General features: G+C 39.8%; 1 protein-coding gene across 4 annotated transcripts in view; it reads left to right on the top strand.

Annotated features, from left to right (window-relative positions):
- Positions 1–23141, top strand: part of ZEB1 (zinc finger E-box binding homeobox 1) — a 351889-nt gene that overhangs the window by 251794 nt on the left and 76954 nt on the right. For all 4 annotated transcript variants that reach the window (XM_069211259.1, XM_069211260.1, XM_069211262.1 and 1 more), the window contains 2 exons: positions 3665–3867; positions 18574–18679. In XM_069211259.1, coding sequence (XP_069067360.1) covers positions 3665–3867; positions 18574–18679 — 309 coding nt within the window. The remainder of the gene's footprint in view (positions 1–3664; positions 3868–18573; positions 18680–23141) is intronic.

Genomic DNA, 23141 nt, shown 5'->3' with positions numbered 1-23141 from the left:
GATGTTATCTTATCGGCCAGGCGACACTCCACTATGCCGGCAGATGGGTGAAATTTGTGACTTGGTGTGGAGAGACAAATTGATTCCTTGAAAGCCCATTTGTTTGATGTCCTGATGTTTTCCTTTACTTAAGCACAGAAGGTTTGTGCAGTTGACTGTCAAGGGCTATTTATCGGCACTGTTGGCCTTTCTGTGCCTTCCTGATCAACTTTCCTTGTTCAAACACCCATAGTAGTTAGGTTCTTGAAAGGCCAAACTAATAAGTTTCCTCCCACTCAGTTTCTCATACCTCAATGGGATTTAAATTTGATTTTGACTTTTTTAATGGGTTCACCATTTGAACCTATGCATTCTTGTCCTTTAAGGTTTTTGGTCCTAAAGACAGTTTTCCTTATTGCTGTCACGTCTGCTAGACGTGTGAGTGAGCGTCAGGCTCTTAGCATAGAATGCCGTAAAGGTAGGTTTGACACTGACAAAGTGGTGCAGAGAACGAGGGCGGCGTTCTTTCCTAAAGTTGTCACTCCCTTCCATCTGGGGCAGTCTTTTACTCCTTCAGCCTTCTATCCTTCTCCTCACCCTTCAAAAGAGGAAGAAAGACTCCATCGCTTAGACCTGAGAAGGGCTGTAAGTTTCTGTGTTGAAAGAACAAAGGACTTTAGTTTGGATGACCAACTCTTCGTTGGATATGTGGGCAAGAGGAAAGGCAGAGCTGTCCATAAAAGACCCATATCCAGGCGGATCAATCTTTGCATTAAGATATGTTCTTCATTGGCAAAGAAGGTTCCTCCTGAGGGTATTAGAGCTCATTCCACCAGAGCCAAGTCTGCCACTTTGGCTTTGGTTAGAGGTGTTCCTGTAGTGGATATTTCCAAGGCAGCGACTTGGTCTTCCCTCCATACTTTCGCGAAGCATTATTGCATGGATTCGGAAGTTAGGAGGGATGGCCATTTTGCACGTGCGATTTCTTGGTGACACCGGTCAGGCATCCACCTCCAAGTGCAGTACTGCTTTAGGACTCTATTCATAAGGTGAGGAATCCACAGGTAGTTGTATCCATCAGAAGAACAAGTTACTTACCTTCGGTAACGCTTTTTCTGGTGGATACAATAGCTACCTGTTGATTACTCAGTCCCACCCGCCTCCCCATTGCCTGTCTGGTCATACCAAGACTTCTTTATTATAAATGTATATACGTTTTGATTATTTTTTATTTGAATAATTGTACTTGTATTATATCCGAATTGAGTGTGTGTGTGTGTGTGTATATATATATATATATATGTGTGTGTGTGTGTGTGTGTGTGTGTGTGCTTTCGTGAGGTTGGTTTTCACCTGTTTGCCTCAAAGGCACGTTAAAAAGGGTGAAACTGACGTCCGCACGCTGGTGAAGACTTATTGTCGCGATTACGTCAGACAGAGTCACGTGCGGAGCTGTGCAATTGTGATGTCCTCGACGTGAAGAGCTGGGAAGAAAGTTTCCGTCTAATGCTGGCGCATTGAGAGTATTTATAAGGTGAGGAATCCACAGGTAGCTACTGTATCCACCACAAACAGCATTACCGAAGGTAAGTAACTTGTTCTTTTAGCAATTGCTTCTTGATCAGCCTGAGGAGCAACACTACATCTTCAAAGTGTAGTACTTAGCATTTTTTGTATGCTTAAATACGCACCACCACAAGAAAAAACGAATATGAGTAATGTAAAAATGCTGTTTTTATTTTGTTGTACTTCTCATAACATTTAGACAAACTGCTAAGGGTGCATAGACTAATCGGTACAATAAAGATGGGTGCTCCTTCTTACTATGCTCCCCCATTAATGAAAACACTGAGGCAAAAATAAACATTAATTGTACATAGGGCAGTAAAATCAATCTCCGTGCCCTAATGTCTCTTGCTGAAAGAGCACCATCCAATTTAGTTTTTCTACCTTAACTGCTTGTCCCGGATCCCTTGCCCTCCAGCCCACTAGTTATTTCATGTGTCCATATCCCTTCAACATACCCCCCCCCACCCCCCCCCTCCTCCGTCACAGCCAATCTTCCTTCGGAATATGGCATAAGTAAAATAATACATCTCATTGCTTCATTGTTAAAGTTGGGCTTCGCTGCTGGCATAGCTATGAATACTATGCGTTTTGGCATAGTGTGTGTATCTTGATTTAGTGGCCTCCTTATGCAGCAAAATTAACTTTAGGTTTTTGAGGTACTATAGGTAGACTTGATTCAGTCATGAGCCTGTTCGATGGCACTTTGGAATGTATTTATTTTTTTCAGTTTGGCCCTTTTTGAGTTAGAGAAAGGAACATTCTGTGGCCCGTTTGGACACATTTTAGGTGTGGAGCCAAGTATGTCCACTGTTCTGCCATAATCGAATATAAGGGGACGGTCCTACTGATGACCACCAAGTTGGCTCTATTTAGTATTACTTTATTTCCCCAGAACAATATTTCTTATGACTTTTAGGGAGTTCTTCGTCTTACTTTTGGATAGTATTTATATTGGAAAAGTATCCGTATCAAGGTATTTTAGCAACCTATTCTGAGTAGCTTTACTCTTCTTTTAGAAGTATTTTCTTGGTTTAATTTTCAACATCTCTGAATTCTCACTTACTTCGCCTGGAAGAATTCTAAGGGTCTGTTCAGACGAAATTACTCATTCTTCATTTCCCAAGTTGCTTCTAGCGCAAAGAACATGTCCGTACTAATCTGCACAAGGTAGATTATCAGTTCTTGTTTTGTTTTCATTGGCGATTGTGATACCATAAATGCAAAGTGCTTGCAGTATTCGGGCCATTTAAAATAAAACTATTCATTCAATTACTCATTCTTAATGTCTCAAGTTGCTTCTAGTGCAAAGAACATGTTTAGGCTAATCAGCACAATTTAGATTATCAGTTTTTTTTTTATTGGTGGCGGTAATGTCAAACGCAAAGCGCTTGCAGAAAATAATTTATTTTCGGTCAGTAGTAAGTGTTGGGTGTAAGAGTGAAGAGAAATTACGTTTGTGGATGTTCTGATACTCTGTCCTTCCTCTCACCCACTCTCCCTATAAGCTGTAACGTTTTTTTTGTTTTTTTTCATTCCGCATATTAGATGCCAAAGGGGAGTTTACAGAAAATGTTCGGAGATTGTGTTCCTAGGTCCCTGCCCCTTCTGCTTGCTTCACCAACAGACCCATGGCATTCCTGGTGTTCCAGTAAAGCGTTTAAAGTGGCAGCTTCTTTAGGAGCATCTGGTTGTTGTCTTGTGTACCACTCCAGACAGTTACCAGTCAGTTTGAAAGGAGACTAAGGGCCTGATTGGGATCGGTGACGGATATCCCGTCTGTCAAAATCTGACACCATTGTTTTCAGTGGTATTTAGATTTCTGCATAAAGGGTTATCCTTCACCGTTGTGACAGAGTAACCCCTCCGCTGAGATTTAAATCTGACCCTATGTTCCAAAATCACCCATTAGTGTACATTTGTTAATTATAATTACTTAATCCTTTAGTTTTCAAATAGAATGTTTACTGTTAAATCTGTTTATTTGTATACACTTGTACATATTCATATTTATATGTAAATCTTTTCCTACAGTTTGTGAATTCTGAGTTTAGTAGGACATAGAAAATTGCATCTTTAATTTCTCGGTAACTAAATTATGATGACCTTTCTTATTCAGGAACCCCGGATGCATTTTCGCAGCTTCTTACATGTCCGTATTGTGATCGAGGATATAAACGCTTTACCTCTCTGAAGGAGCACATTAAGTATCGCCATGAAAAAAATGAAGATAATTTTAGTTGCTCTATGTGCAGTTATACATTCGCATATAGAACGCAACTTGAACGCCACATGACATCACACAAATCTGGAAAAGATCAGGTAAGAAAGAGAAATAGAACACTGTTCACTCTGACTTTGTAATAACAATTTGCAGTAAATTGCATGGATGCATTTGATTTCTGAAATGTTTATATATACATTTATATAAATATTTTAAAAAAAAAGAAGAACCTAGGGAAAATGTAACTGCCTTGACTCATGTATGCTTTGTATTCTTACAGTATGGCATGACTTGATTTAACATGGTCCGAGAGGCAGCATTTTAAGGCGACAAAGAGTGCAATTTATTTCACTCTTAAAATGTCCTTTAGTGTGTACGTAACTGTTAAAATGAATTGAGTTTATTAATCTAAAACTTAGTATATAGTTTCAGGTGCAGATTTTTAAATAACTTTCTCTGGTGCTGCTAATCTTAATGAGGAAGCCAGAGAGCTACACAACATGCCAGGTCTGCAGTAAGGGATAGTCATTTATATTCATAAACGTTGGATCTCTCTCTGCCCTAGTGTGAGATCCTGGAACATGTTTAAAAGGGAGAGAATACATTCTACCAGTAAAACAATTGCGCCCTAGTAAATTTTATTTTATTTTTGCATTTTGTTCTTTAAATCAAATGAAAGAAAGTTTACATAAAACTCGATTCAAATATGAAAACTGATATAAACATCTAACGGTGTTTGTCTCACACTTTAGTGTCTTCTGTAGTTTTGTTAGTCCTGACATTCTTGATGTGGTATTCCCCAAACATTTTGCCTTCACTTCTCCTGAATTTGTTAATGGTTTTAGACTTCTGTAGTTCACCACTTCCAGACACTGCCAACGTGTCATCTCCTTCGGTCATGGTAAAATTGGCATACACCTGATTGGCACTTTAATTTACTTGTAAGTCCCCAGTAAATGGTACTATATGTACCCAGGGCCTGTAAGTTAAATTCTACGAGTGGGGAAGTAGCCTTTTAAAACCTGTATCAGGCCTGCCACTGTAGCCTGAAGGGCAGTTTTTTAACTGCCATTTCAACCTTACAGATTAAACCTTTCCAGGCCTAAGCATAAATTTTTAATACAGGTCACCCCTAATGTAGGCAGTTGGACCTGGGTCCCTTTGCGGGGTCACTCCTAAACTTGAACCTTTTTGCCTTTACATTTCGCATTTTGCTGAATTCGTTTTTGCCTGCCTGAGGACTCTGCACTTTACCACTTCTAACTAGCGATAAAGCCCTTGTGCTTTCTCCTTAAACATGGTAGAATTGGCTTAGCCACAATTGGCATACTTAATGTATTTAGAAGTCCCTAGTAGAGTGGTAATGCATGTGCCCAGGGCCTGTAAATTAAGTGGTACTAGTGGGCCTGAAGCACTGTTTGTCCCACCCCTTTAACCCTTTAAACCTGCTTCAGGACCTCCATTGCGGGGCCTTTGTGTGCAGGTTTAAACTGCCATTTCGACCGGGCAAAATAAGCCTTTTGTCATTCCCAAACCTTCCTTTTTAAATACATATGTCTCCCCTCAGGGGTGGGTCCTGGACAACCCAGGGGCAAGGTGGAATGTATTTAAAATAGGACATGTATTCTTAAGTTTTAAAAGTCCTGATAGTGAAAAACTTACATTTGTTTTACACTACTGCAAGACCTATCCCTCCCATAGGATAAGATTGGAGTTGCCTTATTACATTTAATAAGGATCATTTCCAAAATTGGCAGGGATAAGCAGATCATGTTTGTCTCTGGAATCCTAATTCAAAATCCTAATTTATGGTGAAGTTGGGTTGTAAATCACAATTCTGCAAGTGACACTTTTAGAAAGTTGGCATTTTCTCGCCTTAGTCATTTAGTGCCTGTAGCTTGTCTCTGATCACATGACTGGGAGTAGCTGACAGTTGAGCTTAGTGTATTCCTCCTAGGTAGCCATACACAATAGAGAGCTTAGTTGTGTCTGGACGGGCCATCAGTGGCAGGATGGTAAGGAGGAGCTGGGCACAACCCTACTTACAACTGAATAAGCTTTGTTATGCCTCCATACAAATTGCCAAATACCACCTGTAGCGTGTCTCGAGACAGGGCAGGGAAGGCAGGATGCCTGGGGACATTAAAGGGGAACTTCTAGAACCTTCTCTCCACTTAAAAGGTACAAAATGCACAACTGGGTTTCAACACTGTACCTTCCGACACCACTACTTTCGAATGCTTCTGGGTCTGTGGATACTCTGACAGTAAAAAAGACTGCTGTGCTGCTACACTGGACTGCCACTCTGCTAGACTGCTGCCCTGCTGTGTTGACTTGCTGCTCTTTTTCCTGGGGAAGAACTGGACCAGCAAATTCACATTGGACCCAGGATCCCAGAGTGACTCCAAAGGCTATTCTGGCCTTCTGATATGAGCCCCAGGGACATAAGGCTCCCCAACCAGCTTCTGGACCCAGCTGCAGCAAGTTCCTGACCCCCAGGTGGTTCCCCTCAGGTCCTGGACACTCTGTGTGGCTAGTAAAATCAAGATTTTGGACATGTAACCACAAGCGGTCCCATTCGGACTGAGACAGCACTGCTCGCACCAAAATCCAGCGCAAGCTGCTGCCAGCCTGTCTCTTAGCACAGCAGTATCGACAGCCCACAGGCGACTGCCAACATGAAGCTGCAGCATGTGTGTTCTTATTGTCTGGCCTGCTCTGCGTGCCACGCTGACTATTGCCCACAGTGCTCTACTTGCTGCCTGTGACCCTCTCCAATGCAAACAGAACTCTTGGCACAAAACTTGAGAAGGTAAATCAACTGGACTAATCTGGGACTATATCTGACCTGGGCTCCATAACTGTCGGCCTGAAATGTTGACTTTCACCCTGTCCAGTATGGCAAGATAGCCGCGGTCGACACTTCTGCTTTTAGGTGCTATTTTACAGTTTATTCTTTAAAAATTCATAACTCCAGTTCTACTGACTGTTATTTTTGTTTTATTTGTTAAATTGTGCCCTATTTTTCTAAACTGGGGTGTGATATTTTTGTGTGCTGTTTCCACTGTTTGAAGTGTTGCACCTATACTTTACATTTTGCCTTAAGTTAAGCCTGACTACTCTGTGCCAAGTTCCATGGGTTTGCGGATAGGTTAATATGGTGTTTGCTTGTGCCTTATCCAGATAAGGATTGTGGTTGCAGCTTGACTAGGGCTCACACCTCAGTCAACCACAACTCTATTGCTTTGATAGGCCCTAATTGCTCATTGAGCAGGGTAATTATTGTATCCAAACAGTAGCACAAAGAGGGCTTAAGTGTGGACAGGATGGGTCGTCTTTGCAGAAGCTGCACCCAGCACCACTTACACTTCTAATAGCTTTGCCTCTTACACAATGGAATCAACCCCAGGCCTGCCTGCCTTTTGTCACCCCCAGACAGTTTGGAGCCTTGAGTGGGGAAGGGAAGAACATTCTACAACCAGATGTGGGAATAGGACAGTAGCTCTCCCCCACACCAAGACTGGCACAACGTATAAATATTGTTCCTTCAGAACCACTAAACACTATTGAACCATTGGAGGTTGCAAAAGGACTGCCCTACTGTAAGGCTATTTGAGAAGGAAGACTAGACCTGCTTACCTTTGTTCCAGGCTAACCCAGAGTGGCTCTAACAGTCAGTTGCTTGACCTCCTGTGTGAGCTACAGTCCACAACAAGCTTCAGAGGCATCTCTGTAACTGCCCAGCTGACCTGCTTCAACTAGACCTGCCTGAGCCCTTCTGGCCTCTTCGGAGCCGAGTATCTGATCCCCCAGAGGTCCTGAAGTCTGCGCTCCTCACAATCATGAATGGGCTTGTTTGCGCCAAAACTCTGCTGCCTGCAGCAAATACGAAGCTCTAGTGGGACCGGCTCTTCGCCCTTTAGTGACTGCCAGCAATGTGAGAGCCTCACTTCATGCTACAACGACCGCTCGTAGTGACCACGAACACGTAACAGCAGTGACTGTTGCTGGTGCCTTCCCACCTCTTTGCGCTAAAGCGACAGCACCCAATGATGACTGGCCTGCTATTTAACCTTCGCAATGACCATCCGCAATGCTTTCCCGGCTCCTTGTGGCCTCCTCTACCACTAATGGAACTCTTCTCCCTAGACTCTGAAGGTAACTCTTCAGCGGGACTAACTTTGCCCCTGTATCCGACACGTGATCCATCACAGTTGGTCTGAACTTGTGACCGGTCTAGTGTGACCAGATAGCTGTGAAAGACGCTTTGTGCATTAGGTGCTATTTTTGCTAAAAAGGTTTAAAAATGCATATTTCTGGTTCTACCTGATAAGATTTTTGGTGTTCTGGTTTTGTTTTATTTATTAAAATTCACACTTTTCTAAATTGGTTTGGGGTTTTTATTGTGTTTTAATTGTTTGTCTGTGTGCTGTACAAGTACTCTACACTTTGCCTTTAAGCTAAGCCTGACTGTTTTGTGCCAACCTACCAGATGGTTAAACACATGTTAATTTAGTGACTTTTGTGATTGACCCTGACAAGGAATTGTTCGTCTGTGTGAAGCTTCCCCCTCCTTCAACCAATCTAATTTCTTACAAGTTTCTTGTATGATTTTTATTCTGAAACAAAGGTTTTACAGAAATGTGTTTCTCTGCCTATCTCAAGGATTGACTCTGGAGTTTCTGTAAGCTTGTGCACTTTCAGTATTTCTTGCTACAACTTTCTTCTTGACGTTTTGCGTACCTTCTTCCTGATTAGCATCATTTGATTGGAGTGAAAGAATGCTTGCCTTTTTTAATTATGTAATAGGATATCACGTCTGAGGTTTTTTTTCCTGGTACGCTGATATCACTGAGTTTTTCATAAATTCTCTCGACGTCTCCCTTAGGTTAATGAGAAATTCTCCTTGGGCCATGATTAATTGGTTTCTATTTCTTTTTTGTAGAATTTAAGCTGGTCTGCAAAGCCTTTCTAGTCCGATATTTGTGACATTTAAATATAATTAATGTGGTTTCAATCCCTTGCTTTTTAGCCCATCACATAGGACAGGGATGAGCTTGTTATACAATTCAGGGTTTATGTATATTAATGACTATACCTTGTTGGAAGAAGTTACTTACCTGTAACACTTTTCTCTAGCAAGGTATTTTAATAAATTCATAACCCAAACTGCCCCTGAGAGGAGCCGCAGGCATGAAAGCAGACATCTATGTGTATGTTCCTGCGTGGTTTAAAGGGGCCATCAAATGGAATAGAGGAGTTAACTGTCTTTGTGTGGCTGTTATTGTGGGCTTTTCTAGGATTAAGGAAATCTAGGGGCAAACATGAAATAAGTGTTTTGTCTTCCTCTGTATACAATATATATATATTTTTTCTACTTTTTATGGGCGTAATGAGGTTTTATAGTATTTTTTTACATTCTTTTATTTTTAAATCTATTTAAATGTAGTGCTTGGTAATATAAATAATGAACACAGTTAATGTCTTTAGCTAGGCATTGTTCTATATAAAGTTTTTTTCTTCATTTTAAATGTATTCTGAAATGCTGCAAGTAGGAGACAGTCTGTGATCATGAATTTAAAAGAAGGACTTTTATTAGAAAACAGAGGTTCGATGTCAACACATTTTTAATTTACCGTTTCCCCTTCAGTTGGTGATCATGCCTTGGTGTAATGGTGTTTTGTTAGCAAATCAAGAACGGTCTTTCTTTAGTGAATCCTAAATGTTCCAAAGTGGCCACTTAGTCTTTGTTTCAGTACTTTAAAGACCTACGAACATTGTAGTTAAATTCTTGCAGTGGGCTGTTTTTTCAGCAACTCATTTTTTTCTTTAAAGTACTCGGATTAATTCTTAAAACTTAAATTCAGTTTTATATTTTTCTCCATAATTTGTGTCCCAATTTGTAAGTTGTGGTTCAATTTTAGGCAGTCTATTCATTAAAAGTGAAAGAAAAATCGTGAACATTTGAAAAGGACGTTGATTCTCCAGCATTGCCTTTTATTTGACCTAAAATATAATTGATGAATTGTTTTTTTTTTTTTTTCCATTTTGTCCAACTTAATATGTACGTCTGTCTCCATACAAGTTAATGTGGAGTATTTGGTAGCATCTGAGATTAGAAATTCAAACTCGGACATCAAACGTCAAAGTTGGAACACACTTGATGTGCTTTAGTTCGTTTTGGGGCTGCAAGGTTTTCCATTTGTTACCAGTGAGCATACCCTCCTGCCCCCAGCCACCCTGGTTAATGAACAGTTTATTTCTTGTGCAAGCGGTCCCTCTTCATTCCATTTAGAGGAAGGGCCATGCTGTCCTTTATCACCAATTTCAGTACTTATCGCATCCTAAATATCGAAAATCACGGTCACAACTATGCATCCAAGTTGTTTCTTTGATGCAATACAGTTGATTCCCGAAAACAAATGTCAGAGGTTTAAGGTCAAATACTCAATTGTCTTTAAAAGGACTGTGCAGATCATATACCTTTTTAGTTTCTTGGCACCTAGAAGCAATTTTTCTTATTGCAAAGTTTGCACCTGACTCATGTAGAACCAATTCTGAATGAAATACAGTTAAGTGAATAAAGTAGAGTATTCCAGATACAAGGAGAAGATCGTGGCTTTGCGTGAATGGAATGAGCGAACAGGAGTTCGTAGAGCTCAAATATATGCCCGCAGGCTTCTTGACACCAGAACTGACAATCATAAATGTTAAATTCAGCAGAAAAGATAGGACTTCTACATCCTTCTAAAACTCAATATTTGTGCATCAGCACAGAGGAAGGTCTTTGTAAAGGAGCAGCAACAGAAATGTAATACCCCAATTATGGATTTTTAAAATGTAGCACAGCCAGCTAAGACAACACATTCTTAAAGATAATTTATTTTATATAAATCGCTTTGACAAAAACAGAGTTTCTTATGGATATGCCTTGAAAGCAGTCGACAGTGGAGCTTGAGACAGGCCTGTCAAGTTTTCCTGACATTAGTAACCGGTTGCAGAGCGATATTCAGAACTCTGCAACATGCGGATGGACAAGGTAGGGCGCTCAATATAGCAAGCCCTGGCATTTTGTGTGTGTGTGGTTAATGTTACCTAGGTAAAACTAAGATGTACTGAAATAAACAGAAGAATTTTCATCATTTGAAAGTAGAAAGCGGAAACCACTGCTTTGATCTGAGTGAAGTAAATGTTTTTATCTAACAAACTAACCGATGTAGGTGTGTCCCCGATGCAGAAGGGCAAAAGTGCACAAGATCAGGTAGTAATTCAAGAACCTGGGTTCAGCCGCAAAGTTATCATTCAATCATTTCAAGATTGTAGCCAAACACCCTTTTATCATCATTTATTTCAGAGAGACCTCTATTGAGTCTCAAGGTGAACTGGGTGTCGCCAACACATGAAATCACTCTGAAGTTAAATGCCTTGATATTAGCAGATGGGCAAAGGTACATCTTCAAAAGAACAGGAGAGAGCTAAGAACCTTGGGGAACACACTTAATCGGACTGGATTTCATTTGAAAAGAGGTGAATATGATAGATTATCCTCAGAGTAAGAAAGCAAGCAAGCAAGCAAATCATAATCTAGCAGACCCAACTCATTAGTACACTTGACGACTAGGTTGGGATGGTGTACTATATCAATACCAACAGGTAGGTTAAGCATAATGTGTCAGATAGGAGAGCCCTCACTCAGGCTCAATATGAGATTGTTCAGCACACCAACCAATCCATTCTCCACCCTGGTCTAAAGCCCATTTGGTTCATGTCTAGAAGATGATCACCCAAATACTTCGACAGCCGGCTCTCAAGCACCTCTTGCTAATTTTGGGTCTGGCTGGGAGAGAGAAAATATATACACCTATAATTGGCTTCAGCCAAAGGATCCACAATAGGTGTTTTTTTTCAATAAAGATGTAACACCCTATTTCCATCCCTTAGGAACAATACCAGAGGAGAATGAGGTTCTAGTAATAGATTACAAAAGAGAAATGACCACAGGGAATAAGGATTTTAAAACCATAACCAGGCAGATATTATTTGTAGAGACAGATTTCAGGGAGGTGAGTAAGGTAGATAACTCTTCGGAGATCAGAGGATATCTTTCACAGGAGAAAGACTGGATTTAGGTTTACCTCATTTCAAGACCGAAGAATCAGAGTCGTGAGAAATGCTATCTGGTCTGTGCTTTTTTTTTAAATCACTTGAAATAAAGCTCATGGCAGATTAGTGACCTGCATTTAATGAAGTCACCAAAAAAAGTCTTGGCAGCAATAAAACAATGGCTAAAAATGTCATGTGCCTCCTCAGAGTAAGAGTGATGCCATAGATGCTTCACATGAATCACCTTCAGTCTCTTTTGGATTCGGTGTGAACCAAAGAAGTCTAGGCTCACACTTCCCAAAGGTAGCCAATGTTTTGTTTCATTATTGATTTGCCAGGGTTGCCACTTATTTCTTAACACAGTGGTTAATTCCTTCAACATAAAAATACATTTGTGCTACTTTGATGGTTCTATGTTGGCTCTTGAGAGTTGTTCTGCAACTGGTTTTGTTCTCAGGTCTGTGGTTGAGCCTCCATTTATGCTCCAACTGCTTACACATCATTTTTTTTTTTTTTTCCTGTGACCAGTTTTAGTGAAAACCAGGCGGCCTAAGGGCCACAAAGTCTAACCTTAACAGATGGGACACAGGGCCAGTAAATATTCTGCTGACCCTAATCACCCATTGAGTTTATTCAAACCCTCTCCCTAAAATCAGTGAAATGCTGGGGGGCAGAGTCGGATATCGCTGCAGAGAAATAGGTGATCAACTTTATTCCAGGCACAGTAGATATTATTGTTATCCAAATTGTCCCTGAGAGGCTTGTTAATACTCCTGAAAAAAGATTAAACCCTGATCAGACCAGGTCGTCTCCAGACAATCGAGTGCAGAGACGACCAGATCAAAGGTGTACCCTGCTTGATGTGAGAGCCCTGACATCCTGGTGTAAATTAAGAGACATAAGTATCTCTAATAGCAATTAGACAAGTTTCTCATTACCATCATTTAACTAGAGTGGCTTTTCTGAATAAACCAGAATCAAGTGATGTTAAAATGTCACTCTGCTGGCTTGCTACATGTTATTACGACAATATATCAAGATAAATGGCTCCATTGTATCGAGAGAAATTGACCCAGACCTCTACAGAAGTGTTTTAATCGTGAAAATGCTGAGGCACCCGTTGATCAAGTGTACAGATCCCTAAGAATAGGAGCTACTGCTTTTGAATAAGTTCCTATTAGTATACAAAAACAAATTACATCATCAATAACTAATTAACAAACAAGTAAGCAAAATATCACAGATCTTGAATTACTATTTTTTAATTATCAATCACATATTTCCAATATCCCCCTTAAATGGTCCATTGATTTTTCCTCGAGTGTCTAGAAACACCAGTCCCATTTCCTTCCAAATTCACTGAACAAACTAATGATGCTCCGTTGGATCTCCAAAGTCCATTGTCTTCAATCCTAGGTATTCCTCCAATATTTTAATCACCTCAAATGTGAGTAGAGAATCCAACTTAAATCAAGATGTCCAAATTCCTTACAACGACCGCTGGGGGTTGCGTAACTAGTGTTTTAATCGTGTCCTAGACATTTGATAACATGAAACCATTGATTGTATAGATTCTTGTGACTAGAGAACACAGATTTTTTTTTTTTTTTTTGTTCGGCCAAGAAATGGCAAGCAGCAGACTTCATCTTGTAATGAGAATTCTGTAATCTGCCTAGACAACGCGGCAGACAATGGCGTTTTTATTATACTGAAAGCACAGAGACTTCACCCTGTTCCACACCAATGCATAGCAGCATTTCTTGCCTTAAAAAAAATATAAGTATGACGGAAAGCTACAGGCTTAACAACTTAAGGTGTTCCTCCTACCTTTTTGAAAGCATTATTCATTCTCTGTATGCGTCTTATTGAAGAAATATAGATTTTGGTGCAGGAAGTTCTTTGACTAATTAATTCATGGATCAAGCTTATGGTTGTTCAATGGCCTGCTGCTATGATGACGTTGCTAGGTTAAAAGGTAGGTCGAACATGCAAGTTCTGCATCCCAACAGAAGCATTTTTCTCCTTAGGTACAAGGTCTGGTCATTCTTCCCTCTTCAAAGCAATGACATGAGCTACACATCCTATGCAGTTCTTAGAGAATCCTATCTCTGCCGTGGTTGTCTAAAGCTGTACAAATGAACCAAGAAGTAAAGGGCAAAACAAAGCCAGTATTTTGGATAGAGTGTGCATTGAACAGTATTATGTGATAATGTGTATTAGACGTAGTGAAGGCTCTTCTGTGCTTCTTTGAGTCCACGTAAAGGTTGTGACCTGTTACAGGCAGTATATTGAAACGGAGCACTCATTGTGCCTGGTGATGCATATAAATTATTGAAAAAAATAAATGATTAACAGTATGGGCTGCCACCTTCATAATTGTCAATCTTTGTTTCTGTTTTGCATTGCAACAGTTTTTCTCAAGCCCATGCAGTTGGAGTCAATCATCTGGGCCAGCTATGTTGTGCAAAGCTTTTTAATTCTTGCCCGTCCTCGGCACTTACTTTGCCGTAATCGGAGACCATGCACAGATACAGCATAGATTCAGTACACGGGTTTGGGAATTTGTCAAGTTCGTTTTTAATATTGCCAGCATGGGAAGAATCCACCAAATGATGCACCTTGAGGTGGAGGCTGTATTGAAATACCTCCAGCCCTTGTATCAATAGGCAGATTTGCAGTTAATCTGGAGAGCTACTTACTGCATTACGAGTAAAGGTAGCATATGAATATGTTGTACTTATCTGCTATGTCTTTGATGGATAATGGCCACCAAGTTTTCACCAATAAACTGTGACTTAACTGTGAAATAAATGGGTTCCTGCAATTTTCAGTTTGATAAAGACTGCTTTACTGATCGTGGTTTTAGCAGTTGGCCCAGCGGAAGGAGCCTGGAGTTTCAAACGATGCGCCTGCTTTAATAACCCCCAGTAATTGCTGATCGGCCTGATGCCCAGGCCCTGATTTCATTAGTCACTTGCTATGATGAATGATTTATTCTTGCACACGCACATTACACTTTCATGATGTCCAGACTGTGGTTTTAGTTAACTGTTGCCATGTTGAATGATTTTATCGTTGCACATGCACAATGTGCTCATATGTATGTATCTTTGGCTTTATTCACTGTTGTAATATTGCAGCGGGGTATAGTAACTATGCTAGTAAAATAAACTTGACCCTGTCATAAGGTAATTTTATTTTAATCTATTTCCGTTTATAGTACCCTAAACGGAAAATCAGCACTATTCCTAACCCTGGCTTTTCAACTGCCCTGACTTCGTTGATTTTGTTCCATCTGTCTGGTGTGATTATTCACATTGTTGAATCCCCCCTAACAGTTCTGGAGATCACATTTGTGACTGGTGTCTGCTTGGGTTATATGGAGACAGACATTATGGAAACCATAGAGCCAAGGCATTCACTCAGGTCGTGGTCTGCCACACGATCATGAACACATAATTGAGCTAATCTTTATCTTGGATATATCCGATAAAGATGTTGGTATTCATTTTAGTCCCTAGGTGGATTATAACATGATCTGTGCAATAGCAGAAGCTAAGCTTTTCCTTAGAATTATTTTGACAGTAAGCACCAACTTTCATCAATAGAGTGGTGAAGAGATTGTTGAAGGCCTAAATTTCTCTCTTTATTCCTGAGGGGAGCCTGGCCGAGCAATTTAAAAAGGCTGTTTCTAGTGAATCAGGACCTCATGTTGACTTGCTTACGGTTAGTCCAGTTACCAGTGGCTGAGAACAATTGAAATATTCCACCTTATAGTTTTTGTTTATCCATGACTGTAAGGGAAAAACATGTATGCTTCACACTACACTGATATTCGCTCCACCTCTGGTTCTGCCTTCATTAAATGTTTTGGGTGATTATTGGTACCATAATGACTAGATTTAATCATGTATTGTAACAGAAACCTCTTCTGCTCCTGAGGAAACAGTGCTCAATTTGTATTTGCTCAAGACTGAGGTATAGGTCTAAAGGGTTTAATATGTCAAATCTGTCAGCAGTATACACACAGCTTTCCCTTGGGTTTTATCTTTAGTGCTGAGAAGTGTTACTTTTAAGTGGGCAAAGCATTGTATAGCAATTAAATGACTCCACCGAGATATCCGGGACTGGCACCAAAACTTCACCGAATGGGCACTAGTGGAAGAAATCCAGATGAAACGTACCGCCCAGATGCAAAATTGGCAGAAGATATAATGGCTTGGGCACAGATGGTGCAAGACCTAAAAGCGCCAAATATCCATATCTGAAGGAATTGGGGACATCTAGAAAATACTCATGTGCTGGGAGTCAGTGTTTATGTATCTGGCACCTGTAAGGACTAAATGCAGCGACGTAGCTACTGGGTCTAGAAATGTATAATTATATGAAAAGTAGATGCTAGATGTACAACCATGTTAGGATTTGAGAAATACCAGAAGCAGTATGATAGGAGGGGGTTAGGGGTGAGAGGGTAGGAAGGGGGGAGGGCAGTTGGGGAGTTTGCATAAATTTGCTTGTTTGAGGTTACAAAAATGATCAATGCCCAAAGCTTTCCAGCAACCAGGTGTAATGAACATCTGCAGTACTGTTTGTATATGGTGCGATGCTGCAAACAATGTAAAAATATATATTTGAAAAAAAAGAAAGTGTTACTTTTAAGTGCGTCTGTGACCCAGGAAAGATAACATTATTTGTTTATTTTTGAAGCTTGGGTGTCCTCCCTAAAGAGAATCACCCCTCTGCCTGCAGTGCCCCGCAACCTGTGAATCCCCCTCACTCATTTTCTTTGTCTCTTGTCAGTCACAGCTCCTGAACAGAGCTCTGCTGCTTTTGAGCTACATCTGTACTATATTACTCCCATGCTGTTGAGGCTGGTAATGTCTAGGAACTGCATTGAGTTCCTTCTGGATTGCTCTGAACCTACTTTATTTTCTCTACCCTTTCAGGCTTATTCTCCAGACAGTTTGATAGTAAAAATCCATTGTGTTTTCCTTGATTTTTCTGTAGCTTGTTATTCACTTCTGGTGTTCAGTGGATACATACCACTACCTCTGATGCCCTTACCTCTTCTGTCACTGAAAATTATAAATACATGTACCTGTGCTCCTTCTCATTATTGCCTTTACCTCACCTCTAATGCACAGCTGTATTTCCATTCCTTATCAAAAAATTAGATTTATTTTAATATCCGTTATTTTGTTATAGGTTAACTAGTGGCTGCTGACATGAATACCAACTGTAATCAACGTCCAATATCTTTAAATTGAATTCAATTCAGTTTTATTGATCCTAACTTTTTTCCTGGCCTGTAGTAGAAAATATTTTACCTAGTTTAGTACTTGCATTAATTTAAATTAAATATCGTGTTTTTTAGCTGGTGATTTATGTAATTGGGTTTGGTGAATTAAACTGTTAGAGGACCATTACCCTAACTCAAATGCAGACCTAACTATTGCTCCCAATGTCAAATATGATCAATTACAGTGAGTTTCTGAAGAAGCAACACTTACTAATCACACTAGTGTTCCCCTTGACCCAAACAATGGCAAGTATTCAGTTCTCTATATACTAATAACAATAACTTAAATCCAGCTCGTATTTCAAATTAATTTGGAACCCTTTCCCTAATGCTAACCCCAGTCTTCAATAAAACAAGTAGTAATAAATTCTACTAATGTTAATTTTAATCAAATAAAATCAAAACAGTTACATTTTTACCCTTAATAGATTAAGTTAGGAGGCATAGTGGTATTGTTAACGTAATTTGACATATTTAAGTGCCGCATGGTAATTCTGTTCTCAACTTCCACAAACTAGGTTCTACTGATGGCTCCTGGTTCCATCCCTAAATATGTACACAGCATTAGTCTCGGGACCTTTACTGGAGTATTATTCGATGGGTTTCCAGCTTCAAATGTGGTTCTCCAAAAGACTTGGGCATGGTTTTTCTAGGGGTCTGACTTCCCTGCTGTACTCGGAATAATGCCATTATTTTACTTGTTAACTTACAAATTACTTCGGTTTCTGTAAGCCATCTGCTCTCAAGGTATCTCAGCCTCTTAGTTTCTTCAGGACGTTTTCGCTTATTTTACACTGGTCTTTGAGGTCATTGGGTACCCTCCTACTTCCAGATGACACCGCTATGGCTAATCTGCCCCCCCCCCCCCCCCTTTTTTTTTTTTTTTTGTAAGTTGCTATGCGAGTGCTGCTCTGCCCTCTCCTCTCCAGGACACTGTCTGGTTCTGACCATTATTTTGAAGCATAAATGCATGGACCATCGTTTTTCCTTTTTTTCTATTTTTCTTTTTTTTCTTTCAGTAGGTTGATTTTCAGCTACAGTGCAGTCCTGGTGGCAGTAGCTTCCACTGGCTTTAGTCGTCGGAATGCTAGTCTGGTAACAAGGCTATGCCAAGATTTATCTTGCTGCTTTTTTCTTTCCCGTGTGTTAGGTCACATCTGGTAAGTTCAGAAATCTCAACCAGGTTCCAGCTGCTGTACATCCCTTTGTGCTTTCTCTACGATCTTAAACTGTATGGAGTTATTCATGTAAAATTATGCAATGCTTAATCATCCGGCAAGGTCCCGATAGTTATGGAGTTATTCCTTTAAGTAGCAGAATGTTGTAATCTATGCGTCAAATGTGTGTTAAGTTTGTAATCCAAGCACTCCTCACACGTAATATATAAATGTATTTCTTGCAGAGACATGTGACGCAGTCAGGTGGCAATCGTAAATTCAAGTGCACTGAATGTGGCAAAGCTTTCAAATACAAGCACCACTTAAAGGAGCACCTACGTATCCACAGCGGTAACTATTTCACTTAATTTTGGTGTATTGTCATGCTTGGTGGTTTTTCTTGTCTTTTATAGTGACATACAAATATAGACGTATCCATTTAATATTTTCCAGTGAAGTGACTGACTAAATCATGGATCTCGGTATATGTTGCATTCAGAGGCCTCAGAGTACCAACTTGTTGGGACCATTCTTTGCACATCATATCACTTGGAAAAATAGTCAAAGTATTTTTAGTGACCGTATGCTCACAAAAAGATATGGCTGGCTGCTTAGTAAACGGTTATCCTTCAACTCCAGGAACTTTAATGTATTTTCTTTGTTGTTAGCCCTTGATTGCTCAGTATTCCTAAGCAGGCATCTTTCGAAATGGTTCTCAGATGCCTGTAGGCTGGCTTTGAGATCTCCAAGGTTCTTCATAGTGTCCTATGAGTTGCAGCTCTATTTGACCTCTTAGACCCTAACAGAATACTCAATAATGATTACGTATGACACTGAATGACTGTCTCCATACATTTAAATAGTCCTGCAAATCAAGCCAGGTCTGCTAAAGTCTCCGGTAATACTGAAATTGGATGTGGTCCGCCAGCCTAGCTGTACATTTTTCATTCTACAGAGCATATTCTCTATCTTGATAATGAAAACTAAAGGTAATATACACCTGATAAGCCTGTAGATACAAACATCTTCTTTTGAATCAGTAGTTGCTTGTTTGGTTCCAGGAATGTTGAAACATTTCTGCAGTTTTAGTCCTTTTCCCACTGATGGTTAGTCTGAATTCCCATGAGTAAATCATTGCAGAGCCAAACTTGTGAAACCTAAACTTATAAACATGCTACTACATATTTAAACAGTCTGGTGGGCTGTACCTTATGTATTCCTTATAAGTAGCCCCAAAATGTTATACCTTAAGATGGAGTAATGTGGCTATGATCGTGCCACAAAATATTTTGAGCCTGTTAAGAGATGTATTTCAACTATGTCCTTTATTAACTATGCAAAGCAAGTTCCAGTTTAATTTATCTTAGTCATCTTTCTGTATTGTTACCAGATGGAAGTTATTTCTCACAAGACTGGAATCCATGTTGCCCTTACTCACATATTAACATTAATATTTACCCCATCATTTTGCAAATGTCTTGCAAGGACATGAAGCCAATTTGGCTGGCACAGCCTTCTCTGTTGACCTTTCCCATGTAAGTGTGTGTTTTACTTCTCATACTGACACTTACTTTTAAATAACATTCTCCCATTAACTTAAATATGTATTCTCCTGCATGTGGGCAATTTCCCACCATTTAGCTGTATTGAGCTTTCCTCTTATATTCTGTCTGTAAATGTGTAAGTGTGCCAACATCCATCTTACATGTGATTGCCTGTTAAACACAAACTGCCATTGGCCTTTTGTACCATGGTTGTGTCACTATGTTCATCATTTGTTTAAATGACACATTACCATGTTCGAATAATTATAAATCTAGATATTGCGCTTGTTGCTAATTTTTTATGTGGATCCAGGGCTTATTCCAGTATTATGGACTCTCATACTTCTTACATAGGAAACCCTAGATTCACACCGGATTATTTGTATGGTCCCTACATAGTAGCTAGCATTACCATCACTGTTTTGCCAATGGAAGAAACTAGTTTCGTGGTCTCCACATTAAGAAGGTGGTACTGTGGAGTTTTTTTTTAATAGGGTCCATTGAACTTCTCTTAGCAGATGATCCTCAACTGCCATGTTCAAACCCTGGCTGCGCTCAGATTGAGCCTCATTACGAACATTAAACCTTGAGAGTCCTCAAGCATCTCTAGAATTTGTATAACATAGGAAACTCAACAGACTGTCTTTACACTCCAGTCTTCCAGAGATTCTGTTACTTGAATATTGTAGCATTTTCCTCCTCCCTCCCCAGAAACTGTAGAGTATGTCTTTATTTGGATGACTGGTTAATCAAGACAGGACTGCAATATTATACTGTTATGCCTGCGATAATTTGTGTTATCCTGACCCAATCTTTGACATTTTTGTTAGTAGGAGAAAGTTAGGCTTGGTTTGTGTCAGGATGTTGCCTGGTCTGTCACACGAGTACAATACTTTAGGACTCATGTGTACCTATTAATAGCTTATAGAATATTAGATATAATTGTCTTGCATGTTATGAATGCAAAGCTGGGGGTTTAAGTCTTTTAGATGCATTTGATATTACATTTTTGCTCTTGCCAAATGAACACTTGTTTAAACCACCATCAGACTCTGTTGCTCTCAATGAACTTGAAGATTGACTTGTGTTTGTTTTTGATGGGTAGAGGGGGAACCACCATGTAGGTTCATAGCTTGTACTCAGGGTCTTGTGCATCAGTGCACTAAAGTATGGATCAAGAAATGCAATCTGAAATAGTTCACGTCCTTCACTTAGGGAAAGTGTTGTCTTGTAAACACCACATTGCAGTACAAAGTTTACTGGTAACCACTATCAAAATTGATAATGACCTCCATTTATCAAGCACGATGATCTGTTTATTGAATCCCATCTGGTAAGGCAAGCAATGAATAGCTGAATATACATATGAAACAGTATAATCAACAATTGGACACAAGACTTTTCTATGACTTAGAGGACCTTTGTTTCCAACCCATGTTCTGGCCTAGGGTAACAGATGGTGCTATAAATCTCCTCCAAATTGTTGATAACATACTGGCCGCCAGAATGCCAGGGGAGCGTGTTGTATGCTCCCGCCCGAACGAATCTACCATCCAACTTCTTTGTACGCTGTGAAAAAAAGAGCCTGCACTCTGGGCAGCACTTGATTCTTTATTCTAATTTCAGTAGAACTGGGTGTCAGACACATTTCGGCTCACTTAGGTTTTGAGACAGCATACAAAGGAGCTGGATTTTCTCTCTCATATAATTTATGGCAATAGTAAATTATAGCGAGATATGGATATGGGATTGGGATTGGGATATGGTTAGGGACTGGGCTATAGGTGGGGTGGAGGAGATGGGGATAGAGGTGTAGGTACTTATAGATAGAGGTATGGGTATAGATGGGGAGGGTGAAGGTGAGGTGGTAATTGAACAATTTTTGAAGTCTTTTGTAGTTTTGTACTGTGTAGAATTTGTTTTGGTTGCTGAGATGAAGCCAGCACAGAGATTTCAGGGTCAGTAGGATGACTCCCCAGGTGCCAGGCTTGTTAATGTTGTGATGTGTTTGGATTCTAGATATTTGGATGGGCCCAATTTAGTGATGAGATCATGGTGGGTTGAGGGCTGTAGACCTTAGTTAGTTTGAGACCCAGTTTTGAGTTGTGCAAATTTTGGTCTTTTGTGGTTTCATGGATTATTGATAAAGGGCGACTTTGGACAATGGCGGAGGTTGGAGGTACTTTTATAATCGAGGAACAGTTGTGTCTAATGATAAGGAGGTTTCTAGGGCATGGTATATAATTTTTTTTTTTTTTAGATCTATAGATTTGTATGCCCAGCGCAGATGTGTTAATAGCTTCTGGTACTGATGATATTAAGGATCAATTTGGGTTTGATGTTGAAAGAAAGATTCTTGCGAGATACCCCATGAGCTCACCAGCAATTTGCAAAAAATGCTTGCAAATTTAATTAAAATTGCCAAACCTTCAAGTTTCAAGGAATTTGCAGAAGTTAAGACTCACCATTTCTTTGTGTTTGTTGTTTGGGATCTACTGGAAAGGAACGGCATGTATATGTGTAAGTGATAAGATACATTCCCTGATGAGCAATAGAGGAGTATCTTGTGATGTACCATATGTAAAGCTGCAGGTCTAGCAGCCGTGTGATGACCTAATATGCTTTTGTCCAAGACTGCTACATATCCTTCAATTATACGTGGCAGGAGTATCATTTTCTGACCAGACCAAATATCCGTTGTGAAGAAATGGAAGGTCCTTCACCAGAGACTATAACCTCTTATAAGAGTTGCACAGTTCCAGATGCATTAGCTCAACGTCCTGAAATGGAGACTACTTTAAAATATTGGAAATAGTGTAGTCCACTTATGTTTCTGTTATTGCAGATGTATGGACAAACATTAATTCTTTGTTAGTTTTTCCTGGGCAACTTATGCAGCCATTCACAGAATTTAATTTGCTTTTCCCTTAAATCTCACACACACACACCACACACAACCACCCACCCACCACCTGATTACATTATCAACATGAACTCAGACATTTCGAAGTTTCACTTTTAGCTTGCATCTTTTGTTCTCCTTAAGCTTTCTTAAGGTCCTTACTTTAAAAAACGTACTTCAGAAGTCACTTCAAGAAGTGGCTTTGGTAGCAAATCCTTAGTTTCAGTCCTGAACTTTCATGCAGTAACCTACTGCATTCTATATGCTCTTAATTTGTTTCAATTGATCTATTTAGATAAACATACCTGAAATAAGATGATTTGTAGTGAAAGGGTAAGGCTTTGAAAAAGTAATCCTTCTGTTCTCT

The sequence above is a fragment of the Pleurodeles waltl genome, chromosome 10 (genome assembly GCF_031143425.1).
Source record: "Pleurodeles waltl isolate 20211129_DDA chromosome 10, aPleWal1.hap1.20221129, whole genome shotgun sequence".
NCBI lineage: Eukaryota > Metazoa > Chordata > Amphibia > Caudata > Salamandridae > Pleurodeles > Pleurodeles waltl.
The sequence above is the reverse complement of the archived record's forward strand: the minus strand, read 5'-3'. Positions and strand labels throughout refer to the sequence as shown.